The sequence below is a fragment of the Pongo abelii genome, chromosome 6 (assembly GCF_028885655.2).
Source record: "Pongo abelii isolate AG06213 chromosome 6, NHGRI_mPonAbe1-v2.0_pri, whole genome shotgun sequence".
Taxonomy (NCBI): domain Eukaryota; kingdom Metazoa; phylum Chordata; class Mammalia; order Primates; family Hominidae; genus Pongo; species Pongo abelii.
This window is the reverse complement of record NC_071991.2, coordinates 96,337,865-96,361,514: the sequence shown is the minus strand read 5'-3', so window position 1 is coordinate 96,361,514 and position 23,650 is coordinate 96,337,865. Positions and strand designations below refer to the sequence as shown.

The window sequence follows — 23,650 nt, the reverse complement described above, 5'->3', positions numbered from 1 at the left end:
AAACTCATTGTAGCAGGAATTATCTGATCCCATACATGTGATGTTGTGTACCTCCCTAGTCTCAGAGGTGATGGCTTCCTGGTATTCCTGACATCACAAATGAAATATCTGGTGCTATAACTCATAGCTTGCTTGGCGCTTACCTGCTTGAGTTCCCTCTAAGTGCAGTCTTCAGTCTTTTGCTAAGTCTTGGTCGTCTCTCCTACTGCTATATTGGTCCATGTAGCATCCCAGTGTCTGTCAACTCACTTACCACACTGTCTGAAAATTGGAGGTGCCTTGGTTGGGAAATATCAACCCCAGAGGCTCTCCTGCCCAAATGTGGTGTGGTCATTTTTAGGGCCCACGTTGATAAGGGGCCCAACTTGGGAGAAAGTGTGGGGAAGGATTGGAGGTAGGGGTTATCAGGAAACTTTTGAGAGTTAAAAGTAATTTTCTTCGACTAGGAGTGAGATTTATGTATATGAGTGATGAGATGGGAAGCTGGGTAGATGCAAAGGAAATTAAAGAAGATGATTTTATTCAACTTTAATCATAGAGATACCAATTTTTTCTAAATAAATCGCATAATTTTGATTTAGTGTAAAAATTTGGAAATTACAGAAATATTCAAGAAGTAAAATCACATTACTCCAGTATAAACACTTTTTTCCCTCAGAGATCATTGTTCTGAGTTTTAATTTTTTTAATTTATTTTTTAAAAAATATTTCTTCAATGTAATTTTTCCAGTGTACTTGTCTTGTATGAATAAACATATGTATATATAGCTCTAAAATACACTATATATGCTTATTTTCCCTCTATGAATTGTTTTTGTATCTTTTGCTGCTGTTGTTTTTTTGGAATATTGGTATTTTTCTTGTAAGTGTTCATTATGTATTAAAACTATAGTTTGATACTCATTAATTATGAATATTTTTTCCTATTCTGTAGTTTGCCTTTACATTTTATTTACGGTTTTACATTTTTTTCTTCAAGTAGGTTTTGGGGCTTTTTATTTTATTTTATGTATTATGTTTACATGTTTATATATTTGTTTATATATTTAAGTGTAGCCTGCTTTTAAAAAATTTGTCAGCATAAAAGCCAGGCTCTTGGACCACATAAACCGAACCTGACCATGGCTTAAGGAAGGCAGATGTTTATTTCTCCCATGTCACAAATATAAGTCCTGAGGCGCTCTACCCCATGTGGTCATTCAGGGATCCAAGTACTAGTAGTCAGTCATTGATTCTTCACTACTGTGCACCTGTAATAAAAGAAAAAGCTAAAGAAGCAAAAAGTATTATTATTTTCATTAAACTTTGAGCCATAAATATATATCTCTTTAATATTCCATGTGACCAAATGGGAAATATACTTACAGTACTCCTGTATACCAAAGCATGATGGTTGGTTATCCTGAGGGAAAGCAGTTGTATGAGTGTTCGAGTTGTGAACTGAACTAGTTCTTTTCTTGGAAAACCATTTTTAATTGATAGACAAACTATGGTTAGTCCACCTTGGGATTGGCAGAGTTAGCCATTCACTTCAAGGAAAATAGCTAACAGTATTTGTTGTCAGCAATAAAATTTGAACTTTCAAGCCAAATAAAATTTTTAAAATAAAAATATTTAAAAACTTGTTCTTGCTACTGGGATCTCGGCGTCTTCACAAGACTGAAATCCTTTTCTGAGGAGATTGTGAGTAATTTTGAAAAGGAAATTAAAAAATATATATGTGTATATTTATGTGTGTGTGTGTGTGTGTGTGTGTGTATATAAAAATAATGAAATACGTCAACATTTGGTCCTGCAAAACTTAAACAATTTCCAAATCAAACGTGGGTTAAAAGATTCATTCCAAGTACAAGATAGACCGATGGATTTAATGTACAGGCATACCTTGTTTTATTGTTCTTCACTTGATTGTACTTTGCAGATGCTGCCTTTTTTTTTTTTTTTTTTTTTTTTTTAACAAATTGAAGGTTTGTGGCCACCCTGCATCCAGCAAGTCTGTCAACACCATTTTTCTAATATGTGTGCTCATTTTGTATCCCTGTGTCACACTTTGGTAGTTCTTACAGTATTTCATATGTGATCTGGAATCAGTGATCTTTGATGTTACTATTCTAATTGTTTTAGAGTGCCATAAACTCTGCCCACATAAGACAGTGAACTTAGTTAATAAATATATGTGCTCTCATTGCTCCACTGGACTGGCTGTTCCCTCATATCTCTACCTCTCCTCAAGCCTCCCTATTTCCTGAGACACAGGAATATTGAAATTAGGCTTATTAATAACCCTGCAGAGTGGCCTCTAAGTGTTCAAAGGAAAGGAAGAGTCACAAGTCTCTCAGTTTAAGTCAAAAGCTAGAAATGATTAAGCTTAGTGAGGAAGGCATGTCCAAAGATAGGCTAAATGCTAGTGCTGTTGCACCTGAGATAGGCTGAATGCTAGTCCTCTTGCACCAAACATTTAGCCAAGTTGTGAATGTAAAGGAAAAGTTCTGAAGGAAATTAAAAGTGCTACTGCAGTGAACACTCGAATGATAAAGTGAAAACAGCCTTATTGCTGACATGGATAAAGTTTTAGTGGTCTGGATAGAAGATCAAACTAGCCACAACATTCCCTTAAGCCAAAGCCTAAGCCGTATCTAGGCCCTACCTCTTCCATTTTGTGAAGGTTGAGAGAAGTGAGGAAGCTGCAGAAGAAAAGTTGGTTCAGGAGCTTGAAGGAAAGAAGCCATCTCCATAAAATAAAAGTGCAAGGTAAAGCAGCAAGTGCTGATGTAGAAGCAGCAGCAGGTTATCCGGAAGATCTAGCTAAGATCATTGATGAAGATGACTACACTAAACAACAGATTTTCAATGTAGGCAAAACAGCCTTCTATTTGAAGAAAGTCTCATCTAGGACATTCATTGCTAGAGAGGAAAAGTCAGTGCCTGGCTTCAGAGCTACAAAGGACAGGCTTACTCTGTTGTTAGGGGCTATTGCAGCTGGTGACTGTTGAAGTCAGTGCTCATTTAGCATTCTAAATATCCTAGAGCCCTTAAGAATAATACTAACTCTTGGCCAGGTGTGGTGGCTCACGCCTATAATGCCAGCACTTTTGGGAGGCCAAGGCGGGCAGGTGACCTGAGGTCAGAAGTTCGAGACCAGCCTGGCCAACGTGGTGAAACCCCATTTCTACTAAAAATATAAAAATTAGCCAGGGGTGGTGACAGGCGCTGTAATCCCAGCTACTCGGGAGGCTGAGGCAGGAGAATCTCTTGAACCCAGGAGGCTGAGGCTGCAGTGAGCTGAGATCACGCCACTGCACTCCAACCTGGGCGACAAGGGGAGACTCTGTCTCAAAAAAAAAAAAAAAATTATACTAAGTCTACTGTGCCTGTGCTCTGTAAATGGAAGAACAAAAGCATGGATGACAGCGTATTTTTTTTTTTTTTTTTTTTTTTTTGAGATGGAGTTTTGCTCTGTTGCCCAGGCTGGAGTGCAGTGGCACAATCTCGGCTCACTGTAAGCTCCACCTCCCAGGTTCACACCATTCTCCTGCCTCCACCTTCCGAGTAGCTGGGACTACAGGCACCCACCACCACGCCCAGTTAATTTTTTGTATTTTTAGTAGAGACGGGGTTTCACCGTGTTAGTCAGGATGGTCTCGATCTCCTGACCTTGTGATCCACCTGCCTCAGCCTCCCAAAGTGCTGGGATTACAGGCGTGAGCCACCGCGCCTGGCCAGCATATCTTTTTAGAACATGGTTTTCCTAATATCTTAAGCCCAGTGTTAAGACCTTACTGCACATATATAAAGATTCTTTTCAATATATTTCTGCTATTTCACAATGCACCACATTATCCAAGAGCACTGTTGGAGATGTACAAGGAAATTGTTGTTGTTGTTGCTGTTTTTGGAGACAAGGTCTTGCTCCGTTACCAGGATGGAGTGCTGTGGCATGGTCATAGTTTACTGCAGCCTTTGACTCCTGAGCTCAGTGATTCTCCGTCCATAGCCTCCCATGTAGCTAGGACTACAAATGCCTGGCCAGTGTTTTTTATTCTTATTTTTTGTAGAGTTGGGGGTCTTGTTATGTTGCCCAGATTGGTCTTGTACTCATGGCCTCAAGCTATTCTCCTGACTTGGCCTCCCAAGGGGATTATAGATGTGAGCCACTGTGCCCAGCCTAATGTTGTTTTTATGCCTTCTAACACAGTATTTGTTCTGCAGCTTATGATCAGGAAGTAATTTCAACTTTCATGTATTATGGAAGAAACACATTTTGTGAGGCAGTAGCTGCCATTGGATAGTGATTCCTTTAATAGATCTGAGTAAAGTAAATTGAAAACCTTCTGAAAAGGATTAATCATTCTAGATGCCATGAAAAACATTTGTGATTCATGGGAAGAGACCAGAATATTAACATTAACAGGCATTTGAAAGAATGCCTGGGTTGATTCTAACCCTCATGAATGACTTTGAGGGGTTTGAGACTTCAGTAGAGGAAGGAGCTGCAGATGTGGAAATAACAAGAGAACTAGAATTAGAAATGGAGCCTGAAGATGTGAATGTTTTGCTGCAATATCATGATAAAACTTTAAGGAAAGAGGAATTGCTTCTCATAGATGAACAAAGAAAATGGTTTCTTGAGATGGAGTCTTTTCCTGGTGAAGATGCTGTAAACATTGTTGAAATGACAACAAAGGATTTGGAATCTTACATAAACTTAGTTGATAAAGCAGTGGCAGAGTTTTAGAGGATTGGATCCAATTTTGAAAGAAGTTCTGCTGCTGTGGGTAAAGTGTTACTCAAAGAGCATCACATGCTGCAGAAAAATCTTTCTTGAAAGGTAGAGTCAGTCAATGCAGCAGACTTCATTATTGTATTTTAAGAAATTGCCACAGCCACCTCAACTTTCACCAACACTACCCTGATCAGTTGGCAGCCATCACCATGGAGGCAGGACCCTTCTCCAGCAGAAGATGATGACTCGCTGAAGGCTCAGATGATTAACATTTTTTAGTAATAAGGTATTTTTTATTAAGGTATGTACATTTTTTAGACATGCTATTGCACAGTTAATATAGACTATGGTAGAGTGTGAACATAATTGTTATATGCACTGGGAAACCAAAAAATTCATATGAATTGCTTTATTGCAATATTCTCTTTACTGCAGTGGTTTTGAATAGAACCTGTAATATCTCTGAGGTATGCCTGTACAAAAATAAGAAAACTTCGTAGAAATCGTTTCAGATTCTACACTGTAATCAAACTTTAAGAAGTTACCGCTTCTCAAATTACGACGTAGAATAAGACTGTCCATAATTATAGTTAAATGTTATTGAATGATCCACCCTTTTCTAACTAAATTATGTGAAAATGGATTTTCTTCTTATATTTCAACCAAAGTGTAATGTATTACAGTATATTAAATGCAGAAATAGATAGGAGAATCCAGCTGCCTTTTATTGTGCTATTTGTAGAAATGCAAAACAGTGCTACTTGTCTTGCTATTTTGGGGAGGGAAGGGAAAATATAATTATTTCATTAAAATAGTGTATTCCTTTTTAATAACTAGTTAGCAACGTAATGACTGTGTTATGATAACTAATCAAGAAAAAAGGAGGTGACCTTTTTCTTCTTTTTCTTCCTTAGTGGCTCTCAATCTTTAGCATGCATCAGAATCACTTGGAGGAATTGTTAAAACACAGATTATTGGACCCCTCACCTCCAGAGTTTCTTTGTGATTCAGTAAATGCTGGATGGGGCCTGAGATGTCCATTTCTAACCAAATCCCCAGGTCGTGGAGATACTGCCATCATAGCTTCAGAACCACTGTTCTACGTATTTCTTTGGCTTATTAGGCAAACTTGTTTTACCTGCCATTTGGGAAGGAAAAGTACTAGAATTTTAAAAAGACATGTAGTTCAGGTATAAAGATGCTGGAAGTGTAGTATCCTTAGTTGCCAGAAATTTGGGAATTAATTAAAAATTAAGCAGAACAGTTTGTCAGGAATTATTCAGTGTCTGAGACTTTCCCCTACATACAGGCTAACAATTTACCATACCACCATTTCATAAGTGCTATGAAAAGAATGAAATTCCTGGTTTAGAGACAAAAAGTGACTTTAATACAACAGTTATGCCAGAGAATCAGCATTGCTGGTGATTTATCCAGTCCATAAGGGCAACCTGAACAGTGCCAGGTGATAGGTGCACAAGAAGTGGGTTACATTATAGTAGAGGAACCCTGACCTTAGGAATCACAATTTTTTAAAAATAAGTCAGTCTGTCTGACCTTTGTCCCAGAGGATATATTACCTTTATTATACTGGACAGTAAACCTATTTTTTGCTGTAGAAGGAGACATTATCTGTATCTTGTTGTCTCTGTAAATATCCTTGAAAAGATAGGAATAGGTAGTCCATGACTCTGCTCACAAATGTTCACAAATGTTCACAAATGTGAGAGAGGCCCATGAAGAATTGTAGCTTGGCATAGGAAATGTTGAAAAAGTTTGTACATGTTAATTATTTGCCAGTCCTTAATAGAAAACAGCTTAGCAAAAACATGAGAGCAATTAGACTTGAGCTTTAGACAAAGCAGTGTATGATTTCCTGATGAAGAAAAACATCTTCCTCTTGTGTGGTTCTAAATTATTTTCATAAATGTGTATGTATAATTGTCATAGGAAGTAAAATTTCTTACCCTTATGAGTCTTACATGAACTATAAAACAAAACATTCTTATAAAGTGTGTATATATGTGTGTGTGTGTATATATATATAAAGTGTAAATGTGAAGTTAGTATGAGAAGTAATGGTATGTTAGCCACAATAAATTGCACTTGCGATATGATTCTTTTGATTTGGCATACCTCTTCTGCAAAGGGCTGTATAATGTCAAATTTTCCTACATCTTTTTCTACCTAAAATTCTGTAGCTTTCTTTTGTGCAGCATGCAGTGTTTATTTGGCCTTCACTTGGTACAGATGCCTCATTAACCTCCTTTGTTTTTCCCTCATTAGCTCAAGATAATTAAAGTATTACTACTTGGCACAGGGGTAGTCAAGACTCTTTGGGTCAATATGACAGAAAGCAACCTCATAGCTGGCTCTCATAGCTGGCTCTCATAGCTGGGAAATCAAGGTGGATTTGTCTGCAGTTACGACTAGAGTGATGTATTTCCTGCTTGGCCCAGGTCAGTCCAGTTGAGCTTGTGTCCACTTTAACTCTCAAAAGTCGCTACTTGGAAGATAAATTATATGTTCCCCTGACTGCGGCTTCATGTAAAGGTTCAAACAGTACTGTCAGGCCTCTCATGTCCTGGTCTTCATTCAGTGCTGCTCTCCTAGGTTTTGGCCCATCCTTTAATGGCATCCTCCATTATGTGATCATTGAAAATGGCTTTTGTGGGCCAGATTTCACATACCTTTTCAGTGCTGTGATCTTTCTTGATAGCTTTCATATAAAAGGGAAGGGAAAGACTGGCTCATTCCTTTGTGGGAGGAAAAAAAATCACTGTTTCTTAAGTGATTGTTTTGTAAGTTTATATATATATGTATATATTTCATGTATATATCTTATATTGTAAAATTTTTGTTTGCTGGTTGATCTGTAAGCATAAGGAATTTTATTCCCAATGACACCACTCTCATGGGCCACTTGGAAATACATGACACTTCTTTGACCAGTTGGGTGATTGACAGTCAAACCAGATAGAGTGGTAGATGGAAAAGTCCCTCCAGCACAACATTTGACATTTGCTTAAGTGTCTTAGGGACTTATAAACACAAACTCAAATATAGACCTTGAAACTGTATGACACCCTTCAAACATATGGTGTGATTAGAGTGACTTAGAGTTTATCACTATACAAATAAAAACACTGTATTAAAATTTTTTGCAGAAAACTTACACCTGAAAATATGCCTGTGGCCTCTGGTCCTCCACCCTTCCTCATTGAGTGGGTGTGTAGATTCAAATTTTAGAAACATTTTGTCTGTCAGTTCAGTTAGCCGAATGCTCTATTTGATGGGCATCTCAGAAAAGAGCTTTCAGTGCTGCACACAATTCTTTCTTTTGTCCTGCCTTTCTAAGGTAGCTTTGTGTGTGCATTCATTCATTTTTTTAAAACCACATAAATGTATTCTTTCATGGTTCTGCAGCTAAATGTTCAAAATCAAAGTGTCAGCAGGGTTGCCTGCTTTGGTATATAAAAATTATATATTTACAGTATACAAGGTGATGTTTTACTATATGGGTACGTAAATAATTAAGTCAGGCTAATTAACGTATCCATCATCTTGCATACATACCATTTTTTGTGGTGAAAACATTTAAGATCTACTCTGTTAGTAGTTTTCAGGTATACAATATGTTGTTATTAACTGTTGTCACCATGATGTGCAGTGGATCTCTACAACTTATTCATCCTAACTAAAACTTTGTACCCTTTGACCCACATCTCCCTCCCTCCCCTTCAGTTCCCCCAGCTAATCCTCCTGGTAATCACAGTTCTGTGCTGTTATGAGTCTGACTTTTTTTAGATTCTACATGTACTATATAAGTTAGATTGTGTGGCATTTGCCCAGATTTATCCATACTATCACGAATGACAGGATTTCCTTTTTAAGGCTGAGTAATATTTCATTGTGTATATATACACAACATTTTCTTTATCCATCCGTTGACAGATAATTTAGATTGATTGCATAAGTTGACTATTGTAGATAATGCTGCAGTGAACATATCTCATCAATATACTGATTTCATTTCCTCTGTGTGCATACATTCTTACTCATTATAATAGTATGATACCTATCTCAGAAGTGAATGGCTCAGGGGATAGTTTTATATGGAGTTAAGATTGGGGAAAGTGGGTCATTTTGAAGCTCTGGATTTTGGATTTGAACGTTTACAGTCATTATTAAATTCTTATATTCCAGAATGTCAGATATCTCCCATATATGTGTAAATATTTATTTAAATATAAGTTCAGAGCTTCTTAGAACTAAATGGAAAAGATTTTAGATAATTACCGTTGTTGGGGAATGATAATTAAAAACAAAATCTTCTCCCAACCCAGAAATCCTCTTTACAAAAATAGCACAGAAAGAAAATATTTTCATTATTAAATAAGCATTAAACCAGATTGTGATGTACATCTGCTAAGAGATTGAAAAGACAAAAGACCCTCACCCCTTTATACATTACAGCCTATTCAACCCATTACATACATGTTCACATGACAAACAGTAAGTCCTCAAGTAAGAGGACTTCAAAGCACCTTTGTCACACATAGCTTACCCTACCTTTACTGTGGTAATTGGGATGACCATCATGTTAGCTAACTGGCCTTATTCATAGGAGAAAAAGAAACTTCTGTCTTTAGGACAGAAGTTAGTTTTGCATCTTGGAGCAAGGTGCCCATGAAGTCAAGTTCCTACCCTGCCACAGAAACTGGGAGACGGGATGCTATCTCCCTTGATATTTACATTTCAAAGAGATGGCTCCCAGGTCCTTGAGAAAGACATTCCTGAGTCATAAAGCTGGCGGAAGGCCTATTTTGTTTTCAAAAGAATATATTATATACATTTCAAAGAGAGAGAAAAGTATTTCCAATTATAATTTTTCTGAAGTAAATGCTCTAAGAAAAAGGGAGGGAAATGTTTTTCCTTTCAACGGAGAATTGAACGTTTTATTTTTAATTTATATTTTCCCTTGCACCCCTACTTTATCTGCTTCTGTCTTAAATATAAGGACCTTGATCTTATTAATTTTACAGTGGCATTGTAATAAAGAGAAAGGATTTTAAATGCATTTATAATTTAGTTTTAGTTCATTATAGTTTAGTTTTATTCAGTGTTAACATTTTAGATCAGTAAATTCAACATAAAAATTAAAATTTCTTAAAAGGAGAGTAGTGGTATGAGGACTTCAGCATAAGACAGCTTGGCTAAATCCCCATGTTGTAGCGAACAGCCTGTGATGTTGGACGGCCTCCATCCTTGAAGCCAGGAAATAAATGATATAAATGTGACCCTAAGCAGAAAGTTGACCAAAGGATTTTTTTCTTTGAAAGAAAAAAAAAAAAGATACTTGTTTTCTGAGGTCGGAAGTGTTTTTTTGTTCGTTTTGTTTTAAACTTTACCAGCAGATAAAACTAAAATTTCCTATGCTACCCCCAACCAAATCAGAGGCAGACACTGTTTGACTATCATATTGATAGCGATAAATTACATAACTCTCTTAAAGGAATTAGAATCTAGCAAAGGGTTACCTTATATCTTGATTTGTTTTTATTTTTTCTCCCTTCCTCTCACCATCTTGACTTGATGCATTTCCCTTTCCTGGATCCTACCGGTAGGCTGCTGTATGTTTGAGACCCCAGAGTGCCCCTGAGTTCTCTCCCCGGTGTTAATGTGATGGTGCTCCTTTGTCCTCAGCACAGTCTTATTTGCTGGGCTCCATATGTGCTCTCAGAGATGCAGTTTTTCGTTAGCCACTTCCTCCTTAAAGGAGACCAGTGGGCGGAGGGGGAGGACTCCTCTGTGTGCCTGTTACCAGTAGCGAATCCGATGCATCTGCAGCAACCTCAATTCTTGCCTCCTCAGAAGAAAGAACTCGGCCGAGGGGCATCAGGTAGGGAGACCGAGACAAGTTTTAGAGGAGTGAAAATGTATTAAAAAGTTTTAGAGCAGGAACAAAAGGAAGGAACGTGCACCTGGAAGAGAGCCAAGCTGGTGACTCGAACGGTTAGTGTGCAGTTTGGCCTTTTGACTTACAGTTTTATACATTGGTGCGTCCGGGGTCTTGTGTCCTTTCTCCCCTGTTTCTTCCCTTGGGGTGGGCTGTTCACATGCACAGTGGCCTGCTAGCGCTTGGGAGAGGAGCCTGTGCAGTATGTTTGCTGGAGTTATGCCCATACTCACTTGAGGCGTTCTTCCCTTACCAGTCTAGCATTCCTAGAGGAAGGTCATATACCAGTTAAACTCCACCATTTTGCCTCTTAATGTGCATGCTTGAGCTCAGTCACCCATCTCTTCAGATCTTATTGGAAAGCTGCTGATCACCAGTTGCAAGTTTTTTTTCTATCTATATGGAGACTGCCTTTCCCTTTCACTGGCTGTGACCAATTACTATTTTAGAGAAACATTTAACAACCTCCTGTCCGTCACCTGATGGTCACCTGACATTCCTGGTCAGGTGGAGCCCTCTCCTGCCCTGCTCATGCCTGACTAGCTACCTACTGTAACATCACAACTTTGGCTTTATCGCCACTGGCCAACCATAACCATAGCACACACATTTTCAGCCCTCTGGGAGTCACATTCTCCCCTCTAAACTCTCATTCACTCCACGGTGATTAGTTGATTGATAGTTCCTGTGCGGGCCACTTAGTCACCTTGACCAGCCAGGTTTCGTGACTGCAAATGGTTACGCACTTTGATCTTTCTTGACTGACACATGTTACGTATTTCTCTTTTCTTCTTGAAGTTGCTCTTGGTAGATGGGAGCACTTTTCATCCCATCCTGGGTTTAAGTGAAAAGTAACAGCAACTTGGCTGAGTACTACTGGAAAAAATTTACCCCCCGACCCCATTTTTTTCTTTACAATATTGCTTCCTGCTGAAACCATGTTCACAGGGTTAACAAGAATTCTGGACAGAAATGTAGTTATAATTAAGCATTAATCACTCTGTGCTTTGACCCACTTCCTTGTAACTGAAAGTCACAGAACAGTGGATACTGACCATTTGCATCTCCATTGTTCCTGTAGATAGTATTTCTGGCCTTAGATTGGATCTCTGGTGTTAGAATCGTGAGGCTTTTAAGAATTATTTAAGTAGATCCTGAATTCCAATTTAACAGCTGAGGCCATCCAGTTTAAAGACCCTCACAGAAGAACCAAATCAGCCTAAGGATAGCTTCTTCATCTCCCTGTCCTATGGCTTTACCCTGCATTCGTTGACCGTTCAATCTGTACACTTCAGCCCACTCCAAAACCCTTAAAAACGCTAGCCCCAAACTCCTCAGGCAGATGGATTTGTGGTTTCCTCTGTCTGTTCGGTGGCCCTACTACGATTAAACCTCTTTCTCTGCTGCAGCCCAGGGACTCAGCATATTGACTTGGCATGCACATCAGGCAACGATGTGCAGCGTTACACTTGCAGCCTCCCAGAAGTGACTGTGCTGCCTGAGATTTGTAGAGAACAACTATTTACTCTTTCCTGTATACTATATGGAGAAAATACCAGTGTTCAGAATGTTGAAACCCTAACCACGTGGCATTTGTAATTTTCCTGTTAGGAGACTCTGTATGGAAGTGAGAGTTGAAAACTAATTATGTAAATTGCTAAGCTTCGAAACATTTTTGCAGAATTTCTGCCTGTAGATATCTATTCCACAAAGAGTATTTTGTGACTAGTAAAGAAAGTACAAATCCAGTTAATAAGACTGCCATCCCCACTCTTTTTTTTTTTTTTTTTTTTTTTGAGACGGAGTCTCACTCTGTTGCCCAGGCTGGAGTGCAGTGGCTCAATCTCCGTTCACGGCAACCTCTGCCTCCCGGGTTCAAGCAACTCTTCTGCCTCAGCCTCCCGAGTAGCTGGGTCTATAGGTGCCTACCACCAGTTAATTTTTGTATTTTTAGTACAGACAGGGTTTCACCGTATTGGCCAGGCTGGTCTAGAACTCTTATCCTCGTGATCTGCCCACCTCAGCCTCCCAAAGTGCTGGGATTACAGGCATGAGCCACCGTGCCCGGCCCCCCACTCTTTAATGTTAAACAGATTTCAGGACTTTTTGAACCACGAGCCATTGACTGGATGTGCAATGCAAAGTAAGCTAGTGTCCCATGTTCCCATTTATTTGAAAAGATAAAAAATTAATTAGAATGTAGAGATAATGAATGTCCAATAGCAGGAAAATTTTTTTCTTAAGGTTTAAACATTCTCATTTGTACATACATAGTTCAACTGGAAACAATCTTATTCTTTACTATTTCTGATTTTCTTCCTTTCGTGGATCTCACAACTCACGAGCTTACATCACTTGAACTGTTCTCTGGGCTTTTGAGTTGTTTCACTAACAAAATGGACCATAGTGGCTGTTCATCAAAGTTCACTATATCTGTGGAATCACCATCCCTGTGTACGAATCCTGGGATCTAGAGTGTCCCATCATTACAGCATGGCAACCACTGCCTCAACTCATAGTACTCTAGAAACCCAGAGTGGTTTATTAAAGACAGCCCCACTGGAAACTGCCTAGGTTGTATTGCTTGGGTGGACCCCCTGGATTGGAGAAATGTGTGAGCCAGAATGCCTGCCATTGTGCTTTTCATGGAGCCAAGCACACTGTTGTTGATTAATAAATAATGGGTTGTTTATCTTGGAATTGTTTTTATTGGCAGATGCCCTGAAAGATTCAAAGGCTGTCTGTAAATGGAGAATGCCTTTATTGTTTATTCAGTGCCTGCTTTTCTATTCAGTGTGAGGGTATTTTGGGAAAATTTCTTAAATATCAAACCACAAGTAAAATTTAGGGAGTTTTATCCTCAGATTTTCAAATAGGCCGTTTAACTATGACCTCTTTTCAGATGCCTCTGATGATTTGGATGTGTGTGTGTTTGTGTGTGTGTGTGTGTGTGTCTTTGTGTGTCTGGAGAGGCAAAGAGGTAAAGGGGGAGATGAGGCCCAGAGGTTGACCATCAGTTGTATCCGTCAGAAATAGCTTAAATAAATTCAAGTACATTTCCGATTGGTTGATTTTGTGTATAGCCCAAGCTAGCTTCTGAGAATTCAAATACAAACATGTGCAAAGTGAGAGGCAGCAAGAATCACATGCAGAGTGGGTAAGGAGAGGTTGACAAAGGAGGTAAGTTCCATGGCTAATAAAAAATCACCAGGGTGGCAAGACCAGAGCAAATTGCATTTTGGCAGGGGAAACAGTGTTTGAAGATGTGTGGCATGAGCAGCAGTGGGTGTTCCTGGAACTGTAAGTTGTTCAGTAATGCTGAACATGAAACTCTGTAGGAATGGCCCAGGGAAAATGGGAATATGGAGCCTAAAATGAAATAAAAATAAAGTGAAAATCCTGGGCCCGGTCTCTCAGTCATAAATTCCTCCAGGATATTGTAGTATTGGCCAAAGAGTATGTGAAGCCAAATTTTAGACTTGTCATATCTTCCATGTCTTGTGTCCTTTGCTCAGATGTTCTCAATACCCAGCAATCAAGGGAGGGGAGCCTGACAAATAATTGATCTAATTTGGTATAAAGATAGCAGCTATTGTTAAGTGGAAAGGGTATTTAAGAAGGGCCTGATTTTGTAAACCGTCATTTCCTTAGTAGTATTTTCATGTTAGGGTAGCATAGCACTAGGAACTCAAATCTTGAGGATACCCTGCATGTGTACAGAGTGAAGGAGAGTTTTGAGAATGGCTCCTGGCCTTATGGCTTGCATGACAATGAAGATGAAAAAACACTTTTTATTTTATTTTATTTTTTGTCCAGCACAACATTGAATCCTCAGTGGTAGCAAATCATGTTAGTTCTGTATTAGGTTTTTAATAATGCTGATCGAACACATATTGCATGAGACATAGCTGTTTGAACATCTGATATTTTAAAATAGTTTTTCATGTGGCTTCTTGGTGCCGCTGCTGCCTATTTCACAAGAGCCACAGGTTAAAATTAAGATAATTGGTCAAGCAGTTAAAACATCTTCCAGTGGGGAGCAGAGTCTTAAACAAAACTAATTTATACAGGTTTAATTTAACTTAGAGAAGACTGAATTTTTTAATGCTTTGGAGAATACACACAAACAACAGTAGAAGCATGTTTTTTTATGAGTTTATTGACTTTAAGTATATGAAATAATAGAGCAGACTTATTTCCCAGAACTTTTCTGTGTGTTTGGAAACCGATGAAGCTCATTTTATTTATTTGTTTTAAAATAAATTTTAAATGCATACAACATGATGTTACAAAATATATGTATCAAAATGGTTACTATATTGGGACAAATGAACATATACATCATTTCATGTAATTACCTGTTTCTCCCCTATGGCTAGAACAGCTGTCATCTACTCATTTAGCAAAATCCTGACTCCATACAGTATTATTACTGTAAAACTACAGTTCTCATGTTGTATGTTAGATCTTTATACTTATTCATCCTACATATTTGCTGCCTTGTATCTCATTTTAGTATAAAACAAAATTCAGCTGTAAGAGGTAGACACACAAAGAGAGACTGGGTGTGTGTGTGTGTGTTGGGAGTTGAATATACTTAAGTGATTATGATGAAGTTAGAAACCTTTTATGTTTTATATTTTTAGGCGCTGGTGAATCTGGTAAAAGTACAATTGTGAAGCAGATGAAGTAAGTAGATTGAAACACTAAATTTGCTGTTCATGTTTAAGTTAGTGTACCGTTCTACCAAAGGAAGTAAATATTCATTTTTTTTCCCTTTTGTCTCATTAGAATTATCCATGAAGCTGGTTATTCAGAAGAGGAGTGTAAACAATACAAAGCAGTGGTCTACAGTAACACAATCCAGTCAATTATTGCTATCATTAGGGCTATGGGGAGGTTGAAGATAGACTTTGGTGACTCAGCCCGGGCGGTAAGTTATTAAATTTGTTGGAGCTGACCTGATGAGTAAAAAGAATAACTTGTATGCTAATACCATACTATGTAACAGAGGCTTGTCAACTATCAGGACCATTTCATAAAAGGAATCAAAAGGATAGAAGTGAGTGAAATGAGGAGCGTTAGAAGTGAGTGAAATATTAGAATATGTAGGATTGTGTAATCTCTCCTTTATGCTTTCCTTATCCATTAGATGATTTGGACAACTGAATAATCACCACAGTGCTTTCTGTATAGCATGCTGTGTTGGGTACCCCTGTATTCCCATAATAATTTTTAGTACTGAGTAAACTGCTTACCCTGGCCCTCTTCAAAATCTGTTTCTGCAATTTGGAATACTGAAGTGATCTAGTTATTTGTATTCATGCCTAGACTAAAAAGCAATCTAATCTCGAATAATGAAAACAGTATAAAAGTTTGCTTATCTTTGGAATAGGAAAATATCGGCTATTAAAAACCATGTATCAAAGTTTGAGAGCTAAAAGAGATTTTTGGAGACAAGCTAGTTTCAGTTCTTTATTTTGCCAAGAAAGAAACTAGCACCCAGGAAATTACATGGTACAGAGATTGCCATACAGCTCGTGGTAACCAAGGCACTATGCCTGTGCCTCCTCATTTGGCCCAATAACTTGTTTCAGTTGGATTGGAAGCAGCCCAATCCAATCCATAAGGCACCTTTGTTTTCTTTTTTTTCTCTCATCTTCTGTTTGATTGCTTAATGTATTTATTTCTAGCAGATATATTATTGTATTATTTTTACTAGTATTTATTTTTATGTTTCCTTTATAATTCTGTATATTCAGTATACATACTGTCTCCCTACTAATACTATGAAGATTTTGTGTATAGAGACTATAAATTTTTCTTTTTGTCTTAGTATCGGCTAGATTTTATTTTTTAAACATGTGGGCTCAATTCATGCTTACTAGGGAAGAAAAATGAATGAAAGCAACATTAGGGAATACACATTGGAAAAATCTGTAAAATCTAGTTTTTAAAGTGTTACTTTAAGAATTCTTTTACAAGTTACTGAGCTATATTAATTTACTGTTTTTTAAACTTTTTTAAAAAGCTTAGTGTCATTAATTAAAATTTTCTAGATTTCAATATCATTTTAAATAATTTATACATTTATCATTTATTCAGCAAACTTTTTGAGCTCAAAAAGCATTTGTTGAATGAATAAATGATAAATGCATAGAGTGATTTCCAAGCAATAAATATTCTTGAGATGATCAAATCTTATTTCAGAAAAGACATTTTAAAAGAACATTATAAATTATTATTGAAAATAATGTTGAAATCTACTTGGAAATGCTAATTAAACTAAGCCTTTTTAATCTTTGTTTAAAAGACTGTACAGTAGGGAACCATGCTTAGATTAAGAAAAAAGAATTAATAAAAATTGTACCTTACACCAATTCCAATTATAAACTTTTAATTTAAACCTTTTACCAAATTCACATATATGACATTCTGCATTTGTATCTTTTATGTGCTTATGAAAGAAAAAAGCATTGTAGCCTCCATTTTAGGAGATCATGAAGGGTCAATACAAACAGTTTTTCATGAGTTCTTTTTATTTTCAAGTTTTTCTCTCAAGGAATGTTGTCGTTTTCTCTTTCTTTTTTTAAACATAACTTGGGCGTAGTTTCAAGACTGGAAATAACTACTCTCAAGCTCTATTTTTTTTTTTTAAACCAGTTTTCTGATGCTTTGGAATCTTATGTGGGCCTGCTTTGCTCATCTTTGTTTCACTATTGCTGGTTTGACCCACTCTTTCTAGACTCTCTTTAGCGATACTTTGGTAACTGTCTTCTTCCTGCCTTTAGACTATTACTTCTGCTTGCTTTCTCCATCATTATTAACTCATTCACACAAATGCCTCATGTCCTCCCGTTGCTTCTCGTTGGTCTACTCCATGCTTTGTGTTGCCTATCTTTATGTAAGCTTTCAAAACTACTGGGCTTTTGCAGTTGTGCTAAGGAATACAAAGACGAATTAAACGTGGCCTGGACACGAGGAAGGGGCATTGAAACTGAATGTTGAAACATGAATAAGAGTTTTCTGGACAAAAATGGAAAAAGCATTCTATGAATAAGAAACAGTCTATTATTATTATTATATTTATTGTTATTATTATTTGAGGCAGAGTCTTGCTCTGTAGCCCAGGCTGGAGTACAGTGGTACAATCTCAGCTCACTGCAACCTCTGCTTCCCAGGTTCAAGCTATTCTCATCAGCCTCCCAAGTAGCTGGGACCACGGATGTGTGCCACCACACCTGGCTAATTTTTGTATTTTTAGTAAAGATGGGATTTCACTGTGTTGGCTAGGCTAGTCTCGAGCTCCTGGACTCAAGTAATCCGCCGGCCTCGGCCTCCCAAAGTACTAGGATTACAAGCGTGAGCTACCACATCCAGCCACAAACAATATATTCAAAAGAAGTCTGAATATATTTCTGTTTCTGGAAGTATTAACCCTGAGTTGAAGGATAACTAGATACTGAATTTTGATAGGTACCACAGGTTTGCTTTCCGAAGAAAAGCAACATGAATAATCTATTTTAGTAACGGTTCATCAGTGTCTGTTTTATCATAGTCTCAACAACTTAGGTGTTATCAACATTTCAGTTTTTAACATCTGATAAATCAGAAATATTGTCTTTTTCTAGTTTTTTTCTGATTTTTAATGAATTTGAGAATTATTTTAAAACATTTTGTTCATTTGTATTTCTTCTGTGAACTCTTAGTTTTCACTCATTTCTGTCCAATTACTTATCTTTTCACATTGATTCTGTTTAAGTATTAAGCATATTAACCCTTCCTTGCATATGGCAAACACTTTTGCCTAGCATATTTCTTTTAGTTTTTGAAATAGTACATTACAGAACTGTTAAGATTTTTACAGTTGATTCTCACTTCTGTGTTTTGTTTCTTATTAGAATGGCATTCTTCACTTTATAATTTTTAAAATTCTCTTATTTTTTTAGAATGTTTGTAGTTTTATTTGTTATATTTATTTCTGTCTCTTCACATACCTTTAAATGTTGTGTTTGTTGCTAGTTAGGATTTAAGTATATTTTATAATATCTTTTGCCTAACAGTCATTTGTTAAATATTAAATAATCAGCCTATTCCGTCTATTCCTCAGTGACTTGAAATTGCTGCCCTTAGCATTAAATTGGGTGTGTTTCTGGACTCCAGTTTTTCTTTCTATTGATGTATTCTTTCTCCCCACATCTGTCACTTACTAAGCTTTTCAACCTCCCTAAGCTTGTTTCCTTATAATACAAGAGAAATAATAACATCCATGTTGTAGGGTTGTGAGGAATAATGACATTTTGAATATTAAGCACTCCCCACATGCCTTGGTCATAATACATGCTCAATAAATGTCTGTTGCTGCTATTGTTATCTTTTGCTTTTTTTTCTGTTTGTTTTTTTTGAAATGGAGTTTTGCTCTTGTTGCCAGGCTTGAGTGCAGGGGCACGATCTCAGCTCACTGCAACCTCTGCCTTTCTGGTTCAGTGATTCTCCTGCCTCAGCCTCCCGAGTAGCTAGGATTGCAGGCGTCTGCCACCACACCTGGCTGCGTTTTTGTGTTTTTAGTAGAGACGGGGTTTCACCATGTTGGCCAGGCTGGTCTCGATCTCCTGACCTCAGGCGATCCACCTGCCTCAGCCTCCCAAAGTGCTGGGATTACAGGCATGAGCCACTGCACCCGGCCTTGTTTTTTTGTTTTTGTTTTTGTTTAAATAATTATTATTACATTACTGTTATTCTACTGAGAGTCACATCATTTTAATTTCTGTGGTTTCATGGATTAGTTGGCACCTGGTAGAGTAAACGCACCCCATTTCATTCTGTTGTTCTTTTGCCGGATATCAAGGCCATCATGATTTTCTCTGCCAGATGAACTTGAGAGCCAGCTTAATTCCCCCACAACCCTGCTGAAACACAACAAACCGAAACAGCTTGTTGACTTGGTTGGGATTACATCTTACTTAGTATATAGGTTGATTTGGTAAGAATTGAGTAAGAAGATGTAAAATCTTAATAAGTGGTGACTAATTTTCTGTGGTTTGCTTCATATTTGGCAGTTACCAGATTTCCAAAACAGATTACACACTGGTTATTTAAAATGAGAAGAAACAAAATTGTTTTCAAGGCTTGCATAGAGCAATCACATTTTATGCCTAATATCATTTCACAAATTTCGTAGAATGAGGATAGTCCATCTGTGAGTGATAATATATTGATAATTTAGGTGATTATGTTTCTAATGAAGTAAAATTTTAGAAGCTTTACAAAGGGGCCTATTCACCTGTTCAGGCACTGAGCACTTAGAGGAGAGCTGTTCAAAATGTGATTCATGGACTAGTGCCTGTCCACAAGAGTGTGCACAAAATGGATATAGAAATTAAATGTAAGCATTGGGTTTACAGCAATTGACAGAGTAATTTATATGTTCACTCTGTGAGTTTTTAAAATATTAATTTATATTTTGTGTGTCATTTAATTTTTTCTACTATTATTCTGGAATAGACTGGAAACAAATGCAAATGAAATAAAACACAACACCGGTTCTTCATCACAGATAGCTTGAGAAGCACTTATTTAGAATATAGGCTGTGAGGAGTAGGAAACCTCACCTTGAATTGACTTAAATAAGTTTTCCCCCCAAGCCTCATACATTTTCCTGCATAATGGCCATTTTTCTGTTCCAATAACTTTGTTATTTACTTTCATTAGTTAGTCTGTGTCTGTCTGCCAGATTTGTTAGGTTGTTTTTTAGAAAGGTTCTATCAGTTTACCTTCCTTGTAGCAGTTTTTGGAATGCCTTTTCTTAGCACTGTGGGCAGCCAAAATTTAGGAGTCTGTATTTAAAAAATCTTTGCTAATTTGTTGTTAGTAAATCATGTATCAGTTTAATTTGAATTTTCCATTTTTAATGTAGCTGAACAGTTTTCCCTGTCTATTGATTATATTTTTATTTTTCTATGTGGCTTGTGCACTTTATTCATTTACCACTTGGAATCTTGGTGTTTTGATGATCTGTTTGCTTGTTTATATGTGCATATGTATTAACCCTTTGTCCATTGATACAAATGTTTAGTAAGTCACATTTTACTTCACTGCCATTAATGTTATGGTAATACTGTATTTTAAAAAATGTTTAAATCTTCCCGTTATTTCTTCCATTGTGTTTAAATGTAGAACATCCTCTCTCAACAAAAGATTTACCAAATATTGATGCTCTTTTTAAAGCAAGGGGAATTTCAAGGGAGTGAATTTTAACATTTGTTTCTGTGTTTATTTTTTAATCTGTCTGAAGCATGTTTTGTTATATGCATGGAGTAAGGATGCACATTATTTTATTTCTCTTCAGGTGGCTATCTGATTATCACCAGTGTTACTGGATTAATCGTATCTTTTCTGACTGATTTATCTTGCCACATTTATCATGTAATAAGTTCAGATTTGCGATTTTTTTCCCCTATGGATCTGCCTTCGTAGTAGACTGTTTCTACATATTGTAGTCTTTTAATATCTGATAATAACATCCCTGTGCTCCCAGTCTTTTTCAAAATGCTCCTTGTTACTTTTACTTGCTTTTTCCACATGAATGTTTGAATCATTTATAGTAGTATTCTGGTTTATGTTTGAGAACTAAGATGAAGAAACTTATGGTTTTTGTTTTGATTCTGAAAAATATTGATATATATGTGGCAAAATGATACTAGCCACCATTTGAAATGAATGTGTGCTTCTAATACAGTATTTTTCTCTCATTTCACTTATCTCATGTTTCTGTATTGACAAGTTCTCTTGTCAATACAAAGAACACTTACATGTCAATATTTCTCCATTTTACCAATTTGAAAAAATATATCTATACATGTATAAGATTTATAAATTTGTATATTTATATAATATGTTTATTGATAATTTCCCTTCTTGACTTAATGAAACTCATACTTCATGCTAAATTCACTGCAATTTAGTTAAAAATTTATCTCTGCAATTTAGTTAAAATTAGCTTTTTATTTTAGGCTTTTTCCCCCTTTTAAGTATTCTTATGGGGAAAAAAAAATGACTTCCTATTTCATTTCCTCAAGACATTTTTACTTTGGTTATATTTGTACTTTTAGAAAAAAAAATTATTTTACATGTATGTATTCCTTAAAGCAACTCTTTAACATCTGATCAAGTCGGCTTCATCCCTGGGATGCAAGGCTGGTTTAACATACGCAAATCAATAAACGTAATCCATCACATAAACAGAACCAATGACAAAAAACACATGATTATCTCAGTAGATGAAAAAAAGGCCTTCAATAAAATTCAACAGCCCTTCATGCTAAAAACTCTCAATAACACTCTATTACCATATTATTTAGCTTCTATTTTAGAAGGGCTTGCAGATCTTTTTAAATTTAAACTCTTAATCTCATACATAAATTCTATCTGCTGTATTACAATAGTCATCTGATCTTTGCTTTAAAACCTCTGTCTCTCATTCCCCTTCCCTTTTTTGTTTTTCAGGTGGTTTTGATTATTTAAAAAAAAAATTCCTCTAGTTGAGATGAACTCTGATATCTTTTGCTGTAAGAATGCTCCTTTTTCTGCTCTGTGCCTAGACATGAACTCTGTTCTTCCTTACCTTTAATTATGTCAGACGACAGCCATCATGCTCCCTTAAAGTCTTCTCCTCCCATCCTAGGCAGACTCTTCTGCATTTTCATCAAGTGGGTGACAGCTTTAAATAAAACATGTAATCACTAAATAAGTACAGCATGCCAGATATCCCCTGACCACCGCTTGGAACGAGGACTTATTTGTCTCTCGACAAAATAGTGCTTCATAGCTCCTTTCTGAGTTCTCGGAGCACATGGTTATATGAACTGGAATTTACTTTCTCTAAATCATCTGATTTTTATTTAGCTTTTAGTAATTTGAAAATATTTTAGCTTTGCTACATCCAAGGAATTTTTATGTCGAATAATTGCCTGGCAAATAATGTTTCTTTCTTTTCACCACCACAAAGACTTCCTGTAAACTGCTTTATTAACCTGTAACCCTCCTTACCAAACTCCAGTCTTCTCTTAAGTAATCCCTATTCTTTTTCTACTCTGTATCACACTGTTTTGGTACACTCACATTTATATTTATAAATGTTAAGTAATTTTCTTTCTCACAAATTTTGCAAAGACCTCATTCCATGGCAAGATAAAATCGTTGTCATCATTCTATGTTTTTAAAATTTATCCTGTTTTAGATAATGAACCGTTGACTCCCTAATTTGTATGATAGGGTGATTAGCCATGGAACTTTAAGTAAGTTGCTTAACCTCTTTGTGCCTTGGGTTCGTTTTATACAGATGATGAGGTAGAATAATTTCAGCAGTGTTTTCCTGCTCAGATTTATTGCCTGAAAGCTCATCTATAGACACACCTGAATGTCCTGGTAATGATGTGGAAGTGAATAATCCCAGTAAGTTTTTTTTAAAGAAAAGAGGCTTGAAAAAATTATCTGAGCTTTACAACTTGATGTTATGAGATACATATAGATAGTAAAACGGTTACTACAGTGGAGCAAGTTAACATACCCATTATCTCACATAGTTAATTTTTTTGGCTAGAAGAACAGTTAAAACCTATTTAACAAAAATCTTGAATACAGTACATTTTAATTAGCTACAGTCCTCATATTGTACTTCAGTCTCTGCTTCTCTAGACTTGGTCATCCCGTGTATCTGCTACTTTGTATTCTTTCAGTATGTCTCTCTATTTTCTCTTTCCTCTCCCTCCTCTCCTCCCCCACCCCATAACCATAACTACTGGTTTGTTCTGTATCTTTGTATATTTAACCTTGACCTATTTTTTTTCTGTGGGTTTTTTTTTTTTTGGAAACCTGGAGGGCATTATGCTTAGTGAAATAAGCCAAACACAGAAAGAAAAATATTACATCATCTCACTTATATGTAGAATTATGAAAAAGAAACATTT

At 36.7% G+C, this 23,650-nt stretch overlaps 1 protein-coding gene across 3 annotated transcripts in view; it reads left to right on the top strand.

The window, feature by feature from the left end:
* Nucleotides 1-23,650, top strand: part of GNAI1 (G protein subunit alpha i1) — an 84,831-nt gene that overhangs the window by 39,046 nt on the left and 22,135 nt on the right. For 2 of the 3 annotated variants that reach the window (NM_001132282.1, XM_054558910.2), the window contains 2 exon segments: nt 15,329-15,371; nt 15,474-15,615. In NM_001132282.1, the coding sequence (NP_001125754.1) occupies nt 15,329-15,371; nt 15,474-15,615 (185 nt within the window). 3 annotated transcript variants of the gene reach the window in all.